General features: G+C 34.7%; 1 protein-coding gene across 2 annotated transcripts; it reads left to right on the plus strand.

Annotated features, from left to right (window-relative positions):
* Positions 1-5716: 5716 nt before the first annotated feature.
* LOC306878880 (interleukin-12 receptor subunit beta-2-like) lies at positions 5717-17943 on the plus strand. Of its 2 annotated transcripts, XM_079431459.1 has the most exons (16): positions 5717-5758; positions 5880-6118; positions 6198-6470; positions 6626-6743; positions 6931-7094; positions 7274-7410; positions 8241-8397; positions 8486-8568; positions 10072-10270; positions 10403-10591; positions 11779-11877; positions 12431-12586; positions 14729-14905; positions 15596-15683; positions 15881-15971; positions 16892-17943. In XM_079431459.1, exons 2-16 carry the CDS (start codon positions 6055-6057, stop codon positions 17453-17455), a joined length of 2559 nt encoding a protein of 852 aa, XP_079287585.1. In that variant the 5' UTR covers positions 5717-5758; positions 5880-6054; the 3' UTR covers positions 17456-17943. The 2 variants fall into 2 exon arrangements, with proteins under 2 accessions (XP_079287585.1, XP_079287586.1); XM_079431460.1 differs by having other exon boundaries at positions 5730-6118.
* The last annotated feature ends 3336 nt before the right edge of the window (positions 17944-21279 follow it).

Below are 21279 nucleotides of genomic sequence, written 5' to 3' on the forward strand. Positions count from 1 at the left end.
AAATTAGCCGTGGTTTTGCTACACTAATCATAGATTAACCATGGTCCAGTGAAACACAGACCAATATGCAATAGAATCTCTCTGAAAGTTTAATTACTTATTTATTCCTTCCTTCATTCCTTTATTCATTCCTGTGTCATTCTCCTCAAATGCTATTGAACTTTAAACTATGGTATATTTTGCATTTGAGCCCATTCGGTACTGTAAAAATAAAAAATAAAATTATATATATATATATCGTTTTACATATGATTTACAGTTTATTTTTTTAAATATCTAAAATGTAAAAGGTGCATTACAGTTTACACCTATGAACAGTTTACAGATTGTGTTATGACTGTAAGTTATTCTGCTCATATGCTATAGAAGTTAGAAAAGTGAATACTAATATCGCAGGTAACATTAGAGATGGTCCCTAAATATGCAAATATCGAACGTCCAAAATCAAGCCAACTTTATGGCAGTTCTGTGGTGGAGAAACTGCAGTGCTCCCTGTGGTGTCCCAGGGTGCACAGGTGCTTTTTTTTGTCCTGCAGGATAAGAGTGCTCCCTGGATGGAAGAGATGAGATGGGCAGAGGTGGGTAGCCGGGTCAATTCTAGACACTAGGAGGCCCTAGGCAAATTTCATGTTGGACACATTACTATTTTAATATTTTTGAAAGAAGTCTTTTATGCTCATCAAGCCTGGATTTATTTGATCAAAAATACAGAATTCTTTTTATTTAAAATTTAAAATAATGGTTTTCTATTTTTCTATACTTTAAAATATATTTCTGTTATGCAAAGCTGAATTTTCATCAGCCATTACTCCAGTTTTCAGAGTCACATCCTACAGAAATCATTCTAATACGCTCATTTATTATCAATGTTAAACAGTGCTTGATGTTTATTTTATAACTTGTGATTTGTTGATTATTAAAAATTTGTTTAAAAATAAAGAAATATATAAATCTTTTATAACAATATAAAAAACTTTTATAACAAGTCTCATTACTATCACTTTTTTTTATCTATTTAACATATCCATTCTGAATATTACTGTTTTGTTCTGTATTTTTGATCAAATAATGCAGGCTTGAGGAGCATAAGAGACTTCTTTCAAAAACATTTGAAAAATCTTGAATGGGTCCAAACTTATGTACATATTAATCAAACTTTATCTAAGGAAATCTCTTTTTCGTTGGATGAAGATGTTGTTGTTATTATTATTTTGCTGTTTTATTCAATTTAATTCATAGTTCCAGAATACCACTTAAGTAGATGAACATAAGTACTTTTATCATTTTTTTTCCTAGCTGGGTATGGGCAGGATTTCCCCCTCCCATTTGATCAATATTGACAGCAGATATTGTTATATTATTAATATCAATAATATGATAATGTATTGCATTGTTACCTTAAATATGACATACACACAAATCAAGTGGAAGAGAAAGACACGATCGCTACTAAGCAGAAAAAAAGTTAATTTCTAGTTAGTTGAAACTGAAATTATAAGTGTTATGTGGGAGCAGTAATGTAATCATCAGCAGAATTTAGAAGATACACCTGAGATCCTTTATTTGAACAACTTAGCGTGCCTATTAGCCGTTTGCATCGCATGGTTCGCAGCTCCTGAAAGATATGTGTTTGTTACAGAAACATTCAGTTACAGCAACATTAATTGGTTTAATTGCAGATGAGTGACAATTCAACTATATCCAATAAACAATGAGGCGGTATATTGCTGCCCGTCTTGAATGGTGGACTGGCAAATAGGGGATGCTGGTTATGGAGGTCCCTCCTCAAAGCCCGAGGCCCTAATTTAATTTAATTCAGTGATGCAAATCAGAATTTTCATCAGCTGTTACTCCAGTTTTCAGAGTCATATGATCCTTCAGAAATCATTCTATATTGATTTATTACCAGTGTTGGAAACAGTTTTGCTGTTTAATATTTTTTGGAACCTGTGACCTTTTGTTCAGGATTCTTTGATGAATAGAAAGCTAAAAAGAACAGCGTTGATAATAAATCAACATATTGGAATGATTTCTGAAGGATTATGTGACACTGAAGACTGGTGTAAAGGCTGAATTGCATCATTGAAATAAATTACATAAATAAAAAAATAAAAAAAACATTTTAAATCTTTTGAACAGCACACACACACACACACACATTAAATAATAATAACACATTACATACATTTTTTATATCTAAATAAAAATAGACTAGATATACAGTATATGATCCAAAGTAACTAGTAACTAACTGCTTCAGTAGTTTTCAGAGTCTTTCAGAGTCTTTCAGGGGAAGTCGTTGCCTAATGGTTAGAGAGAGTCGGACTTGTAATCCAAAGGTTGCGGGTTCGAGTCTCGGGCCGGCAGGGATTGTAATTGGGGGGAGTGAATGTCCAGCGCTCTCTCCACCCTCAATACCACGACTGAGGTGCCCTTGAGCAAGGCACCGAACCCCCAACTGCTCCCTGGGCGCCGCAGCATAAATGGCTCCCCACTGCTCCGGGTGTGTGTTCACTGCTGTGTGTGCACTTTTGGATGGGTTAAATGCAGAGCACGAATTCTGAGTATGGGTACTTGGCCGTATGTAACTTTCACTTTCACTTGTTTTTATCCGATACTTTTTTACTCTCACTCAAGTAACTATTCAGAGTAGACTATTACTTTTACTTGAGTAAATATTTCTACAAGTACTTTTACTTTTATTTGAGTACAGTTTTTGGGTACTCTACCCACCTCTGGAGATGGGTGCTCCCTCAATGCAAGTTTGTAAGTCAATGCAAGGGTGCAATAAACTGAAGAGTTTGTAAGTGATGGGAACTAACCGTATCGTTGGATCACAGCTGAATGCAATACAAAAAAAGTTAATGACTGTTCATAGGCCTACACATCGTATGATGACACAGCCTAAGATTTTCCACAATTCTATGCAGGCAATTCGGATAATGAAAAAAATTAACATGGCATTATGATGAAGTTATTGAAAGAAGAAAATAATTTCAGAAATGTCCATTTGTTTTAGCTTAACGAAAATCAAGCACTGTAGAACATCAGTGGCAGCTTGGGATTTGGGATCCTGTCTATAACTAGCTTCCTTACAAATTACCTTCACACAAAATTGCTGTCTTGAAATATTAGCGCCAATTGCATTTGATGAACTAACTTGATTAAGATCCCTCGCCTTGGAGGACCATGCCCCCTTTCACACTCAAAGACCAATGTTATGCATTGCTATATGTGACCCTGGACCACAAAACTAGTCATGGATATATTTGTAGCAATTGCCAAAAATTCATTGTATGGGTCAAAATTATTGATTTTTCTTTTATGCCAAAAATCATCAGGATATTAAGATCATGTTCCATGACCATGAATCATGTTTATGTTCCATTTTGTAAATTTCCTATCGTGATATCAAAACTGAATTTTTGATTAGTAGGCTAATGGGCTATGCATTTCTAAGAACTTCATTTGAACAACTTTAAAGGCGATTTATTTTTTAATTTTTAAATTTTTTTTGCACCCTCAGATTCCAGATTCAAATAGTTGTATCTCAGCCAAAGGTTGTCCTATCCTATAACAAACCATACATCAATGGAAAGCTTATTTAGAATTTCCCCTTATGACTGGTTGTGTGGTCACATATAGCCTACTTCTTATTATCTTTGGGTTATGTTTATAATGCTGTTATTCAATTTATTTGATTTTGTTTTGTGTAGTGTGACAATGAAATAAAAACAAAAACAACAACACACACACACAGGCTAAAAATATTAAAAGCATAGTTTCATTAAAACTGAGACAATATAAAACAATTATTAGCCCACATTTGATATCACCAATTAATATTTTTAAAGAGGCTTCCATTTTCTAAGTAGACTAACAGTTCAAAGAAGCAGGTGCTGACTGTTTTTCAGGGGGAAAAAACCCGAATTGACGTCAGAAGACCCCATTTTGTGCATGCTTGATGTTTTATGTAACAAAATGAGGACAGACATATGATTAAGTTGCTTTTTAACCCTTTCTCTTTTATGTTATTTATTTAATGTGATATCCGATAAATCATCCATTTAATAATATGCATATCTTTCTCACCACTTCAAATGATCCTAAAGTAGTCTAACAGAGGTATTTTAAAGACAGATGACTCCTGAGATAAAGTCATGTCATAGGTCAGCAACAGTGCAGTCAAATGCTTTGAAGTGACAAAGGATATGAGTAACTAATGAGGGAGATTTGTGCAATTAACACACAAAAAGTGTGTATATTTTAATGTCTCTTTTCATATTCACAAAAGAAAAAAAGTTTTAAAGGTATATTTAGCCTATAAAGTTTAACATACAAAATAATGAGATATTTTAAATGTCTTTCCTTCTTTCCTCCTTTCTTTATTTATTTCATACTTGTGGTCTGTCTGTGGTTTAGTGTGCCAGTTTCACACAAACTGTAATGGTGGGACTGACACTAACCTCATTGTTTTCTTTTGTTTTGTTCGTTTTTCAGTTTCCACACCTTTACAGTAAATAACTTGATCTCACTGTATATGAAAAGTTTATTGATTTTATTGTTTTTTATTGTTATTATTATTATAAACGCCTCTGCTTATCAATCTACTGATGTTAGTGCATTCTTTGTATTACTCTGTATCTCAGATTCACCTTATCTATGTCAGTGGGTTTTCCCCAGAAACACTTTGAAGATGAAGATGGAAAGTAAGTTTAAATGAGATCAAAAATCTGGGGCAGACAGGAAGGCTTTTCTGTGGTGTTATATTCACACGCTAAGCACATGTGAGAAGGGACGTGTGAGGAGAACATGGGTAATTCGGTCTCATTTCACACTTTTAGCCATGCATAAGTTTATTTTTTTATATCAACAGATCTTTTTTGGGTGTAAAATGTATGCTTAATGAGAGGCATTACATTATAGGGCTTCATGAGGAAGATTGCTGAATTAATGAGCGTTGTTCTCTTGTTCTCCACTGGTTTTCATATCCCTCTAACAACAAACGTGCCTTTGTTATGTGAAGTTGTCGGCACTGTGGATCGAGCTAGTGATGGAAACGGGAGAGGAGCAAAAATTGAGGAGAAATCACTGTTTCAAAAGGTTTGTTTGGTTTTCTCTTTTTCTGTGACATATCCACTTCTTCCACTGCCGTTTGATGTATCATATCTTACTGAATTACATATTTTTCAGTTTTATATTTGAATTATCATTATTCTTTAATGCATGACTTTAAAGTTAATGTAGCATATTTTATTTTATGTGTGCTGTGCCAGTAGAGCAACTGTGTGATAGCAGTTAACGATTGTTGATTACTAAAAAGCGGTTTAATAAGTATGCATGCAGAAATATGCTTCAGAGTTCATTTTATGTATGCTTTGCCAGTAGAGTAACTGTGTGATAACGAATGTTGATTACTAAAAAGTTGGTTTAATAAGTATGCATGTAGAAACAGGCTTCAGAGTTCATTTTATGTATGCTTTTCCAGTAGAGTAACTGTGTGATAACGAATGTTGATGACTAAAAAGTTGGTTTAATAAGTATGCATGCAGAAATATGCTTCAGAGTTCATTTTATGTATGCTTTGCCAGTAGAGTAACTGTGTGATAACGAATGTTGATGACTAAAAAGTTGGTTTAATAAGTATGCATGTAGAAACAGGCTTCAGAGTTTCACAACAAGCATAAATACCACAAATCTAGGTCATTAAAAGAGTAAGGCAACTCTGAGAAAACAGGGTTGACATAAATACGATTAGGTTTGTAACATATCACTCATGAGAGTGCTGACTATTTACAGAGATTGCAAGCTTATCATTTTCTGGTAACATTCTATATTAAAGCAGATGTGTGACCTGTTTTATGTGACATCTTTAAAAGGGATGATGGTATGGAAGGCAACCCACTTTTTGTTCTGACTATATGCTGGTTTGCTTCATGCAAATGCATTTGAGAGAACAGAGAAGACAGGAGAAGCGGCTTAAGGACTAGGCATGAAGTGTGGAGAAAAATATTCACTGATCATCATAGAGACCCAGAACAAAAAAGGCATGAAATGGATTTTTTCATCAGAGTCTGGCAGGTGGTCTTTCTAATCCTTGTCAGCGGCAAATTCTGCGGTGAGTAAAGTCATTGTGATTATATTTGTTTTACATTGGAATGTTTTATAAATTAATAGTGTTTTATCTCTCTGCTTAGACTGCTACAGAGTCAGTTGTGTTGGAAAGCTGATAGTAGATTCAGATGTCATCCAGCTGGGCTCCAACTTGACTGTAGGCTGCCAATCAAACACTGAGCGCTGTGGCAGACACTTCGCCATAGTCTTCAATGGAGAGACCATTTTCGAAACAATTAATTGCTCTGTAATAAGAACACAGATAGTCATCAATGAGCCAAGTTTTTGGCTACTCTGCAAGGTGAAGGAGGGGGACACATGGCACACTGTTTGCGGCCAAGATTTCAAGGCTGGCTGTAAGTTCATGTTATCTGTATTCAAACGCTCTGACTAAATCAGTTTAAATGATTTGAAGGGTTAATATAACTTAAAGAGCTTAAGAAAGAGAACTCTGCACATTTGCTAATGATCATCTACGAATATCTAGCTATTAATTAATTTTCTGCTTTAGACCCTCCAGGTAAACCAAAATTCAACTGCGTCACATACCAAAATTCGGAGTATGTTAACTGCTCTGTAGTGGTCACAACTGAGACGTATTTATTTACAAATTTCACAGTGACATTTTAGTAAGTATGTCTTATTCACATATTATTATTTTAACAGTTTGATAACATCAAGGTGCTTTATCATATATCCAATATTTATCATTTCATAGAAACTTTGTAAAAAAACAGTTTTTCAAATATAGAGTTAAAGATCAAAACAGACTTTCTTGTGTTTTATCTTTCTTTAATGTCTTTCTTCCATGCAAAGCAACAGCACATCCCAGTTCCTCCAGTATGCGATGAACAAAGACGGCCATGTCTCTATTCCACGATCGCTGTTTGTTGAGAACATGACATATAAAGTCCATGTAAGGGCACACAATGCATTAGGAGAGTCACACTCTACTTTCAACCTCTCGATCTGGGACATTGGTAAGAGACTAAATTACACACACTTACTAATTTCTGAAGCACTTTTTCATTTTGATCATATCATGAGCTCTTGATTGTTTAATCTTATTCTTTCGCTCAGTGAAAGTGGTATGAATTTTGACATACCAAATGTGTTTAGCTGAATCATATGTTGCATTTTTGACATTGTTTTTGTTCAGTAATTCCAAGCACTCCAGATATAACACGAGTTGTGTTTGAAAATGGCGCTCTTTCTCCTACAATATGCTGGAATGGCTCAGAAGATATTTTGAAACCAATTTTGAGGTTCAGGGAAGCACATGATAACCAGGACTGGGTGAGAGTCAAATACTGATTTCTTATATAAAAAGGATTTGTGAAAAATGTGTTCTGGTTAAAGGAATAGTTCATCCAAAAATGAATATTTGCTGAGAATTTACTCACCCTCAGGATATCCAAGATGTAGATGAGTTTGTTTCTTCATAGGAATGTTGGGTTTGGAAAAGACTAACATTACATAACTTGCTCCTCTGCATAGAATGGGTACCGTCAGAATGAGAGTTCATACAGCTGATAAAATCACAATAATCCACACTACTTCGACTACAATGCCTTGTGAAGTGAAAAGCTGCGTGTTTGTAAGAAAAAAATCCATCATTGAGGCATTTTCATTTTAAGACGTTATTTCCATAATCCTTCATCCCGTGTTGTTCTCTCACATCAAAATTTGTTTTGAACTGTTCTGGACTGTGTTGGGCTTGATCTGTGTATATTTCTCTCTTGACTCAGACGAGATGAAAAATAAATACTACGGATAGAGGACTTGTATTTTAGCTATATGCTTTAAAGTTAAAAACATCATAATGATGGATTTGTTTCTTATAAATATGCAGCTTTTTGCTTCACATGACGTTAATTGATGGACTGGAGTTGTGTGGATTATTGAGATGTTTTTATCAGCTGTTTGGACTCTCATTCTGACGGCACCCATTCACTGCAGAGGATCCATTGGTGAGTGATGTAATTCTCCAAATCTCCAAATTTATTCTGATGAAGAAAAAACTCATCTATATCTTGAATGTCCTGAAGGTGAGTATTTTCTTTTTTGGGTGAACTGTTCATTAGCCATTAGCTGTCTTAGATATTTTTGCTATCGTTTTTGATCAGGGCCAGGGAAGTGTGAAAGAGCTCCAAGCTGGATGTATTTTGATGCAGGAAGCCTTAGAACCGTTGACGTCCTATCAGTTTGAGCTGAGAGTGTGTGTTACTTCAACAAACTGCAGCATGTGGAGTCATCCCTTCAATATACCCAGCCCAGGAATTGGTAATTCCTCTTTATTCACATTAGTTTAGTCTTATCTGTGTTTTATCAGCATATTGTTTTGACAATAATTTTGTTTTATATGTTCTAGCACCCTCACAGAAACTTGATGTATGGAGAGTCATCCACAGGACCAGTACTCATGGACCTCTGAATGTCACAGTGTTGTGGAAGGTAACTGCACCACCTACAGGAGAGATAAATCAAAGATTTCAAACAAAGGAAAACCCGTGTATAACAAATTACTGTCAAACAGTTTGCGGTTGGTAAGATTTGTTATGTTTTTGAAATAATTTGGCACTCAAGCAACTTATTATTGTTATTATCATTTTAAAAAACAGTTTTTTTGTGGAAACTCTGATACTTTTTTCAGGATTCATTAAAGAATAAAAAGTATCAAAAGAATAACATTTATTTTAAATTTATTTTAAATATTTAAGTAAAGTAAAAAAAGTATATCTAGTGAAAAACGGATCCAAGACACTTCTTCCGGTTCCAACATGTTAAAAAAGCCTTTATTCAAACATGGCTCACTCTAGAAACATAAAAAATAGCTAACACACTGCACACTGATGCATTTTCCTCAGAGTGTGTCTGTTTTAATAAAGGCTTTTTAACATTTTGGAACTGGAAGAAGTGCCTTGGCCACAGAAGTAGCTTTCTTTTAATCAGTCTCTTGAACACATTTATTCTAAGAGTGAATAAACTAATTTGCATTTCTTGACTTTACACAACAACATAAAAGATGACTTTAGCATGTGCTGACTCATTACATCTCTATAGGACAGTCCCACGTACACTGGTGGACGTGTGATCTCTCACAGTTCATCTACAGGTTTCTTGGTTTAGCAGCCCACATTAGTTCATGCACTCCAAGTGCTATTTGTCATAAAAAATGTCGTTATTAATTCACCTTCATGTTGTCCCAAAATAAATGTTCTTTCTTGGAATCAATAGTTCCATGAAGAACCTTTAACATCCATGGAACCTTTCCATTGGACAAAAGTTTTTTTTATAGTGGAATAGGGTTCTTTAGATTATCAAAATGTCATAGAAAATGGTTCTTTTTAGAATTATTTTTTCTTTTGTTTGGGGAACCTGAAATGGTTCCTCTAGAAAACCCCTCTTTGGAACCATAATTGTTTTAACTAATCTGAACACTGCATTCCAGCCAGGTATTTGAAGACTCGTGATAGACTTATGTGAGGAACAGACAGAAAATTAAAGGGAAAATTCTCTCATCGTTTACTCACCCTTAAGTCATCCCAGATGTATGTGGAACACAAATGGAGATTTTTACAAAAGCATCCATAATATGCCAAGTGGTCACAAAAATGCAAAGCAAACATGACAGTAATCCATAAGACTGCAGTTGTTGAATCAGTGTCTACTGAAGCGAAATGATAGTTGTGTGTAAGAAAAAAAATAATATTTTAAAATATAAACCATAATAAGATCATTTTTTGGTGGACTACCTCGTTATATCTCCGTCCCACTCAAGAAGCGAGTTTGTGACCTAGATCAGTCCAATCTGAGAATGAATCATTCAATTAGAAAGAAAGAATTGACTAAAAAGAATGATTTATCTTGTCATATAGGGGGGGAAAACATTATCACAAGCCTTTACCCTCAACATGAACTCACTTGTTGACTATTTATTTCTCCTTCTTCTTACAGCGCTATAAACCAGAATATTACAGTGGAGATTTGTTATATTACAAGTTATCTTATAAAGAAGAAGGCAAGATCCATGAACTGAATTGCTCAGCTCATGTCACTCATCAAAATCTTCATCTGAACGCAGCAGAGGTTAACATCAGTGCTGTGACAGCAGCAGGTTCCTCCCCACCTGCACCTGTCAGCTTGATATATCCAGGTGAGAACTTGTTTATTATTTAATTTAGTTTTTAGTTTTGTAGGATACACAGAAAGTGTTCATTTACAAGGCATCTACATGAGCTTAGTCTAAATGAAAATGTTATATTATTTTTGTGTGTGCATGTCACAGGTAAACCAGCCCCCATGATAACACATTTAGTTCCAGCAGCAGGGGGCAGTGTGCTTTTAGCATGGGACGTGTCTCATTACAGTGAGGAGGTAGATGGCATTCTGGGATTTGTCGTGCAGTTGCAACAAAGTAAAATGCACTTAGAATGGAAGCGATTAGGAAAAGACTATAATTTTACATTCCTACAAGGTAAGAGTTTTTCTAAATCTAGTGCTATTGATCTTAACATCTAAGGATTAAAATAATAAAAATGATTAAAAACGCAGAATAATGTTATGCAGATTAATGTAGTTCATGTAATGGTGTTCATTATTCAAGTCTACGGTGCCCGGGAGGGGTCATCTTGTTTTGTCGTGGCCACGAGATACTAATTCGTGGTTTAATGTGTAAACAAACCTACGTGACCATAGCAACCCGGGATTATCAGAGATGGATAAAACATTTTTATTAACATTTAATATTTGTTTTTTATTATTATTATTATTATTAGGTTATATTAAATTGTTAGGTCTATATTTTTATATTTATTTCATATATATTATTTTATTATTTCCCCTTTCAATTAGTGTATCGCTACATAATTAACGTTCTGTATAATTATGCTATTTGCTACCATATATTTAGCAAAAACTGCAAACGCCTGACAATTATGCCAATACTTTATGATTGTAGGCTATGTATGCCGGTGAAACTACGTGAATGATTCATTCCTCAACGAAACACTAGTAGGCTAAAATATTAATAATTAGTAATTCGCAGAAAAAAAAGAAAGAAATATATGTTAAATTCAACCTTTAAACTGCATTTCCAATAGGCTACAAATTCCAGTCAGCATAATCAAAGCTTTATGTCGAGCATTTACAGTAGGATTATTTACAAAACTGGACGTTATGTAAAGAGATCGAAATGAATATAAAAATATAGGATAGGCCTACTAATAATAATGTAATAATAATAATGATATACAAATATTACGGAAAAAGACGATCAGTTAATGGACACACAGCTAAACTGTGGGATGGATAAAAATGTTTTCTTGTAGGTCTATTTTATTTTATGTAACATTTAGCCTATTCATGATAAACTTGCTGTGTGCATCGCGTGCAGTTGCCTGCAGTCCGGTAGCCTATGGTCAATATAATAATTTAATTATGTAATAATTTCTATAATAACAATTTCTTGATTTAAAATAAAATATTAGTGAATCCCCGATAATCCCAGGTTGCTATTGCACATTAAACCACGAGTTAATATGACGTTCCCACGAATTAATATCTCGTGGCCACGACAAAACTAAGTGAACCGAAGACGACCCCTCCCGGGCACCGTAAGTTTCATTATAAAGTCCTTAAACATTTCTGAACGTGTTCTTGCAGGTATGCGAGCCGGTGTCCTGTATAACATTTCTTTATATACTGAAGAAGCCAGTGGAGTCTCAGATCCTGCATTTGTTCAGGTTTACGCAAAGGAAGAGAGTAAGCACATGTTTACTATATTTGCCGTTTCTCTCTCTTGCTTGTTTTCTATTTTAACATATTTTGAAATGTAATTTATTCCTATTTTTTTATTATTTCCTTTTTTTTTTTTTTGGATAAATACAAATATTTTAACCGTAGTATACATTTTCCATAACTGTTCATGTTTATTTTACTTCATATAAGTTTGGATGAGGTTTTTCCATATTTATAATAAATAACTAAGTTTGATTATATCTGGCTCAGTTAAATTATAAATGCAATTAACATTATTACGATTACTAATATGTCATAAATGTTTTAGGCTGAACTTTTTTAAAAACAAAAGAGCAGTAAACAAAAAGTGTTACAATAATCCCTGCTCTCCCTCTAAATTGCCACAAGAGGGCAGTGACAGAGAATTAGTCAAAAGAAGTCAGTTTATTAGATTATTAAATACAGTAGCATAAAGTTTTAATACAGTAGTTAAAGTTTTTTATTATTATTATTTTTTAATTCTGCTCAGTGACTCAAGGGTCACTTACTCTTTTAATCCACTCTGTTTATGTTTTAGAGCCTCTAGCTGGTCCAGATGTATCAATTACCAATACAGGGAAAAAACAGATTTTGATTCAGTGGAATGAGCTTAATCAAGAAAAACAAAGGGGATTTATCACAAACTACACCATTTACTTCCAGAGACATAGAGACAAGAGACTTCTTCAGAACCGTGAGTAAAACAGCTGTCTGCTAGTGCGTTGAGCTGTGGTTTGTGTCAGTACGCCTGAAGGGAGGAGTCGCATGGTTTGTCACGAAGAATCAGATTCAGAACTTTTGTTTGTTCCTTAACACCATCTCAAGATAAAACCCAATGATTTTTTGTTGTTGTTTTTGTTTTATTGTTTTTAACCTCACCCCACAAATGATGCAGTGCACCTTTGTGCATTTAGCAGAGTGGAAAGTCTTTACCTGTCTTTGGTTTGAGACTCATCACTGTCACACCCACAGTTTGACAGCAGGGTTTTCCACCATTTACTGAAAGAGTTCACATCCTCTTCCAGTAACCCCACTCCCCTCCTCTTCTACATAACTGGTCTAAAACTGATGTTCTGCATGTTGCAGAACTATGACCGCAAAACATTTAGTGTAAATAAGTGAAAGATTTTGGTTGCAACTAACATGGGAACCAGTTTTTAAAATGTGGTGGATTATTTAATAAATCCATAACCAATATCCATGCTTTAAAAAAAAAAAACAATAATAAAAATTCTATACCAGCATAAGCCTAAGATGCTGGTTTTAGCTGGACTTCCAGCCTGGCCAAGCTTATGTTTAACTGGTTTAGCTGGGCGGCCAGCTGTCTACTAGCTTCGCCAGCTCAAAAGTGCACAAAACCCTGTATAAAGCCAACCAACAGACCAGCTCAAACAAGCTTAGTTTTTTGTTTAGTTTTTTGTCAGCCATAACCTGATGCAACAAAATATGAAACTGAATATAAAGCAAGCTTCACCAAGTTGAGAGAGAAGCATAAACCTGCTATCTTAACCTAGAACCAGCAACCAGCTGTTTGGGGTCTATAAAATTAAAAAAAATATATCTTACTCAGGCTGCATTTACAGTATTTGATCAAAAATAGAGTAAAAATATTAACTACTTAAAATAACTGTTTTCAATTTTATTACGATTCAAAATGTAATTTATTCCTGTAATAGTAAAGCTGAATTTTCAGCAGCCTTTAAACCAGTCTTCAGTGTCATATGATTCAGAAATCATTCTAATATGTTGATTTATTGTTTAAGAAACATTTATTATTATTATCAATATTGAAAATGTTGTGCTGCTTAATATTTTTGAGGAAACCATGATTTTTTCTTTCAAAAGAACATTTATTAGAAAAAAAATTATACATATATATATATATACATGTTTTTATATATACATAAACAAAAAAGTATTACTGGCCCAAAACCTTCAAACTATAGAGTAGTTGGACTATAATGTTATTGTGCTGTTTTAAAAATCCAGTTTAACTTGATCTGCAGCAGTTTGTCTAAGATTGTTGTTGTTGTTTATTGTTGTGTCGAGGTAATATTTTACTACTGCAAAAAAAAAAACGTAGAGGTGTTGGAAAAAAGATGTCACCCTCAAAGGGACAAGCCCACATATCAGTTTGAACTGAAACTGAAAACTATTCATGGATGGGCTTCACATTCTCAAGATGACTTTCAATTTCTAACGTTATAAAATACTTGTGGTCACACAAAATTATTAGAGAGTAAAGTGCGGTTTATATGTTAGTGGGTGTTCATATGTCCTGTCTGATCCTACTGGGCATCAGTGTATTCACGTATTCTCTAGAATTCTCACTAGAATCTCCCCAGGGCCTCTGACTTCTATGTAATTTCTGTAGCTATTCTTAACATGTGGCTTCAGACATGACAGGAAGTAGAGACAACAGCGGAAAGCGTGTGGCTATGTGCAAATGTTTCTTTCTCCAACATAAGCTACTCTAACCAAGCTGTTAAACAGACAACAGTAACTAAAAATGTCTGTTATTATCCAGTGGCATAACGGTGTTGTCAAAAAACACAGAACAGACAAAAAAGTACATAACGGCTTTTTGTCAGTGTTAAGTATCTCCACCCTGCTGAACAGTTACATGAGCATTTTAACTTTGATGTTTCATTCTACAGAGTTACTCTTAGATCTTTGACCCTTAACTATGAAACCTGGCTCAAAGACAAACTGTCAGTCAGCTAGTCATTGCTAAAGTAGAGTGTGATGTAAATGAATGTTTGATATTATTTTCTGCTAAAAGAAACATCCTGGAAGAAGCACTTTTCATCTCCTCATGTTTTGTGTGTTCTTGCAGAAACTGTGCCTAATGCATTTCCTAGACATTTGACTTGGGAGCTGCAAGGCCAACAGGAGTGTGTCGATATCCTGGTCTCTGCATGGAATTCTGCGGGTGAAGGGCCCAAAGGAAAAACTGCCACTTGCTGTTGTCACAGCAAACCGTCATACAAAACTGGTTCAGACAAGACAACAGGTGCCTTTCCTTATGAAATAAATGAGAAAGATCAAATATCATTGAAAAAAAGTGGTGTTGGATTAGCTAAAATAGAAACGTTGACCTTAAAATCACATTAGTTTGACCAAAATAAATTACAAACATGGATATTTCCTGAAAGTCTCTGCAGAAATGATTAATAAGTGGGGAAGAGTGTTTGAAAAAAAAATATTTTACAAAAAAAAAATTTGCAGATGTGATGTTGCTACATTAAAAAAAATCTGAATTCTGTCATCTTTTTTTTCCTCGTATCGTTCCAAAACTGTACGACATTCTTTGTCTGTGAAAATAAAAAGAAGATGTTTTGAAGTCTGTTTTTGTCCATAGAGTGAAAGTCAATGAGATCCAAAACAGCATTTGACCACATTGACTTTCATTGTATGAACAAAAAACCCTGAGATATTTTGTTTGTTCTACGGATGAAAGAAAGTCAAACTGTCCCTTTAAGAGAATCAGCATGAGGTTCAGTGCACATTCTGATTACAATATTACTCATTTTGTACAGTATGGGTTAGAGTTGCATACTGTGCATACACGCAAGACACAATAAAATTCATGCATGTATTTATGAGTATGCACTTATAAAGTAATTTAAAAGATATTAGGAACAGTTAATGCACAATTGTTCCAACAATATCATATAATGTATGAATCTTAATGTGTTTCCAGGTGGAATGATAGCTGGAATTTGTTTGGCTGCTGCTGTTCCTATGGTGATCCTGGCCAACCTGATGTACCTGAAATGTGTGCGGCAGAGGTGACGTTCTTAACTAGGGGGGTTTGATTTTACTAATGTCTGCACTTTCATTGGTGCAAGTAGTTTCACAATGTGGCTCATGCCTGCAGTCTTTCATAATGTTACAGTGATAGTCAGGGTGAATGTAATAACAATGTGTAAATTAGGTATGTGTATGTGTAACTGTTACTTTTATTTCTCAAAACCTCTCTTTACAGAATGATGAAAATGTGCATGTCCATTGGAGTCTCTTGGATTTTTGAAAATCTACCAAAATTTGATAACAGCTATGCTATAAAACTACTAAAGGTAATGGTATTTATTTATACATGGTCATTTTAGTTAAATGTTACAATCAGCATGCAGCATTATGAGTTTGGAGGCCTTCTCTAAGACAAATGCAACACAAGTGATCTTGTGATGTGGGTTCGTTAGTAGCTCACAAGGTTGGAGGGGGTTACCTTCTAATTCAAAGGTCAAGCATGTTGCGTTTAAATAGAAGTACAGCATACTGAACTTCAGGTATTTGAAAAAAGCAGCAACTGGACAAGTATACTGCGGCAGTGTCATGTTTGGCATGTGGGCAGATGGCCTGAAAACAGAACCTTTCAAAAATACAAAACATTTCATATTTTTGAGAAAACTTTCCGCCAGAATTTCCCCCACTATGAAGCATAGTAGCTGAAATGTCATGGTTATACATGTCCTCGGTATCCGTCAAAACAATTAGAGGAGCAAACTGAACTTTGATTATGTGAAACTGTAAATTAAGAGCGCCAATGTTCGTATTTAACACGATAACAGAGTTATTGTGAAATGGGGTTGAAAAAAAGAGTTAAGAAAAGAGTGAAAAAGCAGACCACACAAGCTAAAACCATCAATTTGATTCACACGAACAGTGGAATGGAAAAAGTAGAATGCAGAAATGCGAAAACTGTGTGAACAACCCCTAATAATCTTGATTGTACTTAAAGAGATAGTTCACCCAAAAAAGACATTTCTGTCATTAATTACTCACCCTCATGTCATTACAAACCCATAATACAAAATGTTTGATGAAATCAGTTAATTAATTTCTGTCATTAACCATTTAACATTAATAGGCATTAAAATTATGATACAATATTGCACCTGTTATTGCAAAAAGAATGTTAGAGGTTGAATAGCAGGAGCTACATTGTCTTTATACTGCGTGCCCATACTTGTTAAAACCATTTTTTTGCTCTCAGGATGACAGCCATGGCCCTTGGGAAGTTCTTCCTGGAGACAACGATCCTCCCTTAACTCCCATTGAGGAAGTCAGTCTGTCTTTGGAGAGACAAGACTCTTATCCAACTGTGCTTCATGTCACAGAAACACCCACAACGGATCTGTTTTGTATTGATTCTCCTTATAAACCTCAGTTATTGACAGCTTCACAGAGAAATGAAGACTTCTCTGAGACTACAGATGAGGAGCTAAAGGAGGAAGACCAGTTGCCTTTCTTGGCCTCTCCATCACATCATGACTTCAGTTGGGATTTAACCTCTATTCCCGTGATACATGGACGTCTTACTAGCTTTTTAGCTATGGATGGAGCGTTGGGATCTTTGGGCGTTCTTGAAGATCTTCTCGCTCCCCCTCAGACAGTCGAAGAGAATGAGAGGATTGTGGAAACAGGAGATAAAGACCAGAGCACTTTTACAAGTCAAACTGTACTACCCAATGACCTGGAGAGCTGCCTCAGCTGCCTGTCTTTAATTCCAGCCCCACAAGGCCTTTGCCGTAGTTTTTCAGTTCCAGAAGAGGGTTAGGCACTCAAAAATCATGCCGCAAGAGTACGTCTGAACTATATTCACATGGATGTGATTTGGTTATAAACACAAATATACAGGATCTTGCATGACATCATCTTGTTCATAAAGCATTAAGTTTTTTTTTCAGCGATTTAACAGTGATGACAGACTATTTTCTTTATATTGTCTGCATATATATTGTGGCTTTAGTCAGATACATCTAAATCACATTGGGGTTTCAACACACTCTGAGGATAGTGTCTAAACAAAGCTGTAGTGTATGTTGCTGTTCGATTTATTCATAGTAACTTCTTCCTCTTGAATACTGTTTTGACACAAAAGAAGTACACTTGTAGTGTACTTCAAATCTTAAAAGTGTATTTAAAAAAACTATACTTGGAGATGATATAATATTAACTAAATAAAAAGCCACTTAAAGGTGAAGTATGTAGTTTTTGCAATTCTAGTGTCACCTAGCGGAATCACAAAAATAAAGCATATTTTTGAACAACTTTTGCAAATTCCCTTAAGATTATACTTATCTTTACAGTATCTTATATGTTATCTGAGGCTTGAAAGTAAAGCGTTAACATTTGTTGCAAAAACCTGAGCTTACATAATATCTATAAACAATATACCTGTCAAGACAATTTTCAAGTTCAGCGTCTCAATGTAAAGTAGTTAATGAACTATAAACTTAGATTAAGAGAATGTATTTTGACCAAAAAAACTTAAACGCTTTCATGATTGTTTCTTAACACACTTAAGTACAGTCAAAACAAATACAATTAAAGTGCATAAAATGTCCTACTTAAGTGGGTGAAAAAAGCACTCTTACATTCAACTAATTGAATTAAATGTAAATTTAAACCCAATTTAATTTAATTGTAATAAACATGCAATTAAGTGTCCAAAAACATTGCATTCATATCGCATTACGTATATTATTTTAAAGTAAATTATTTCAGTAAAAGTGTACTAATGTGTACTTCTTTTCAACGAAAATATGTATCAATCAAATATGAATACTGAAGACAAGTGATTTATTCAACAAAGGTTTAAAAATGTAATAATCTGAGGCAAACCAAAGGATGATATACACGTGTGTGTTTGTGTGTGTGTGTACCTGGTTATTCCCTTGGTACATGTCCCCACAAGGATAGTAATGTAAATTTTGATTCCCATGAGCAATCAAGCTTATAAATCAAGTTTTATGTGAGACGCAGGTTTTAGGGTTAGGGTAAGGAGATTGAAAATACTGTTTGTACAGTATAAAAACCATTGCATCTATGGAATATATACAGTTGTGCTCATAAGTTTACATACCTCTTGCAGAATGTGTAAAATGTTAATGATTGAAACTAAATAAGAGGGATCATGAAAATTGCAATTTTTTTTTTTAGTACTGTCCTGAATAAGCTATGTCACATAACAGATATTTACATATACTCCACAAGACAAAATAATAACTGAATTTATAAAAATGACCCCATTCAAAAGTTTACAGTTAGTTGTTCATGAGCTGGTCCTCTTTGGTCCTGAGCAGTTCAACTGGCTGCTCTTCTTCAGAAAAATCCTCCAGCTCCTGCACATTCTTTGGTTTTCCAGCATCTTCTGCATATTTGAACCTTTTCCAATAGTAACTGTATGATTTTGAGATCCATATTTTCACACTGAGGGCAATTGAGGTACTCATACACTGTTACAAATAGTGAAAACATTTACTGATGCTCAAAAAGACAACACAATGCATTAAGAGGCAGGGGGAAGGACACTTTTGAACAGGATGATGATGTGTAAATTGTGTTAAAAGTTGGATTTCAAAATCATACAGTCAATGTTGGAAAGGGTTCAAATATGCAGAAGATGCTGGAAAACCAAAGAATGTGCAGGAGCTGGAGGATTTTTCTGCTCATGACAAACAAGGGACTCGTGAACAACTATCACAAAATATAAAAACAGTCGTGGATCATCCAGGAAATGACACAGTATTAAGATTCAAGGGTATGTAAACTTTTGAATGGGGTCATTTTTATATTCAGTTATTATTTTGTCTTGTGGAGTATGTAAAAATCTGTTATGTGAAATAGCTTATTCAGGACAGTATTAAATAAAAAATAACATGCAATTTTCATGATTCCTCTTTGGAATTTTGCACATTCTGCAAGGGGTATGTAAACTTATGAGCACAATGCATGTGTGTGTATGTACGTGTGCACGTCATTCTGCTCATGCTCAAAAAGGACTTCCTGTATGTATGCTAGCCCACTAAATATAGATTTTAGGAGAAAAGTAAGTATGATATTTTAAAGGAACTAATTCATTTCTTGTACCACAACTGCAGGTGTTTCAAAGCTGAGTGAACAGAAACCACACCTTTATATTTCAGTGCTAGTTTACAGGAATGGTGGTAAGTTTGGAGTGTTTATACATTCTAGAGGGAGATTTATTTATTTAAAATACAAATCACTTTACGAATCACTTTATGAATGTTTTAACCAACCAATGAATAAAATCTGATGTATATACATTCTTGAAGTGGGAATGTAACTGATTGCTTCTAATCTTTGACACAGTCAGATGCAGGATAGAGCATATTAAAAACTTACAAAGCTGCATTTGACGTGTAACCTTGTTAACCTGACATGTTATTTATACCATTAGCCAGTGAGTCTCACAAGGTTCAATTTGGTTCTCAGTTACACACCATCCTGCAGAGACACCTGCACCGCAAAGCTGTGTTTAACACTTCCTGAGAAAGTTCTCATGTCACCCTTAATAATACAGTTCAACATCTCACACGTGAGGAGACGTCACCAACTCATTCGTATAGTTCTTCTCTGCACAAACATTCCACTCTATTATTGTGGTACTGAATTACACCTTTCGAGATGATGTGTGGGAACTTTAAGGGTGGGTGGGCAGTCTGACCTTACAAAAGCACCTATTTTGTCCCTTTATGATTATGATCATGCATGTACAGTAACATGAAATAATGTAGTGCTGCCAAATATTGCACTTGAGAGCAGATGCTTTGGATCAATGAAAACACCCAATATGCAAGGTTGGGAAAGGTGTTTTGGCTTTTTCAACCATTACCAAGCCTCTTCATCTTTTCCATCTGGAAGACATATTCTTAAGTTCTGTCATGTGGGGCCCCAGGGACCCCATTAACACATTTTTATATATATCAAGACTTTGTTAAGTATAGCTTTTAAAGCGCTATCAAATTTCCCATACCTCAAACAGAACATGAAGGATAACTTAAAATCGAGGCAAAACCTTATATATTAAAATATATGAACAAACAGGTATAGTTTATTGTTTCCCCTGATTTATGTTTTTGTATTGATTAAATGGTTGTGTGTACATTGCTTGTAGATTTTCTGTTACTGTATAATTGTTGGTGTGCGAATGATTGAGCTATAATTGGCAGCTACTGTTACAAATATGTAACAGACCGAGTCTGTTACACAGCTACTTATGTAACCAAAAGATTGTTGCATATGTGTTGCAGACTTTATACAACGTAATTATAAATGTAAGTACACAGACATAAGCTACGTAAAATAAAGTGTATCAAGATTGTACTTAAGTGTACAAGCTGGGTAACAGACTCGGACTGTACATATGTATAACAGTAGCTGCCTATTACATCTACATAATTACAAACTGTAATTACAGGCTGTTCCATAACTTATGTTACATGATAAGTACACTTTGTTTCATGTAAGTACAACGGCTACTACTAAGTACCTAATTAGGTAATTACTCTGTATTATGACACCTTAAAATAAAGTGTTACAGAGAGTCCTTAGGACCAAAACTGTCTATAGTTATAG

The sequence above is a fragment of the Barbus barbus genome, assembly GCF_936440315.1.
Source record: "Barbus barbus genome assembly, chromosome: 13".
Taxonomy (NCBI): Eukaryota; Metazoa; Chordata; class Actinopteri; order Cypriniformes; family Cyprinidae; genus Barbus; species Barbus barbus.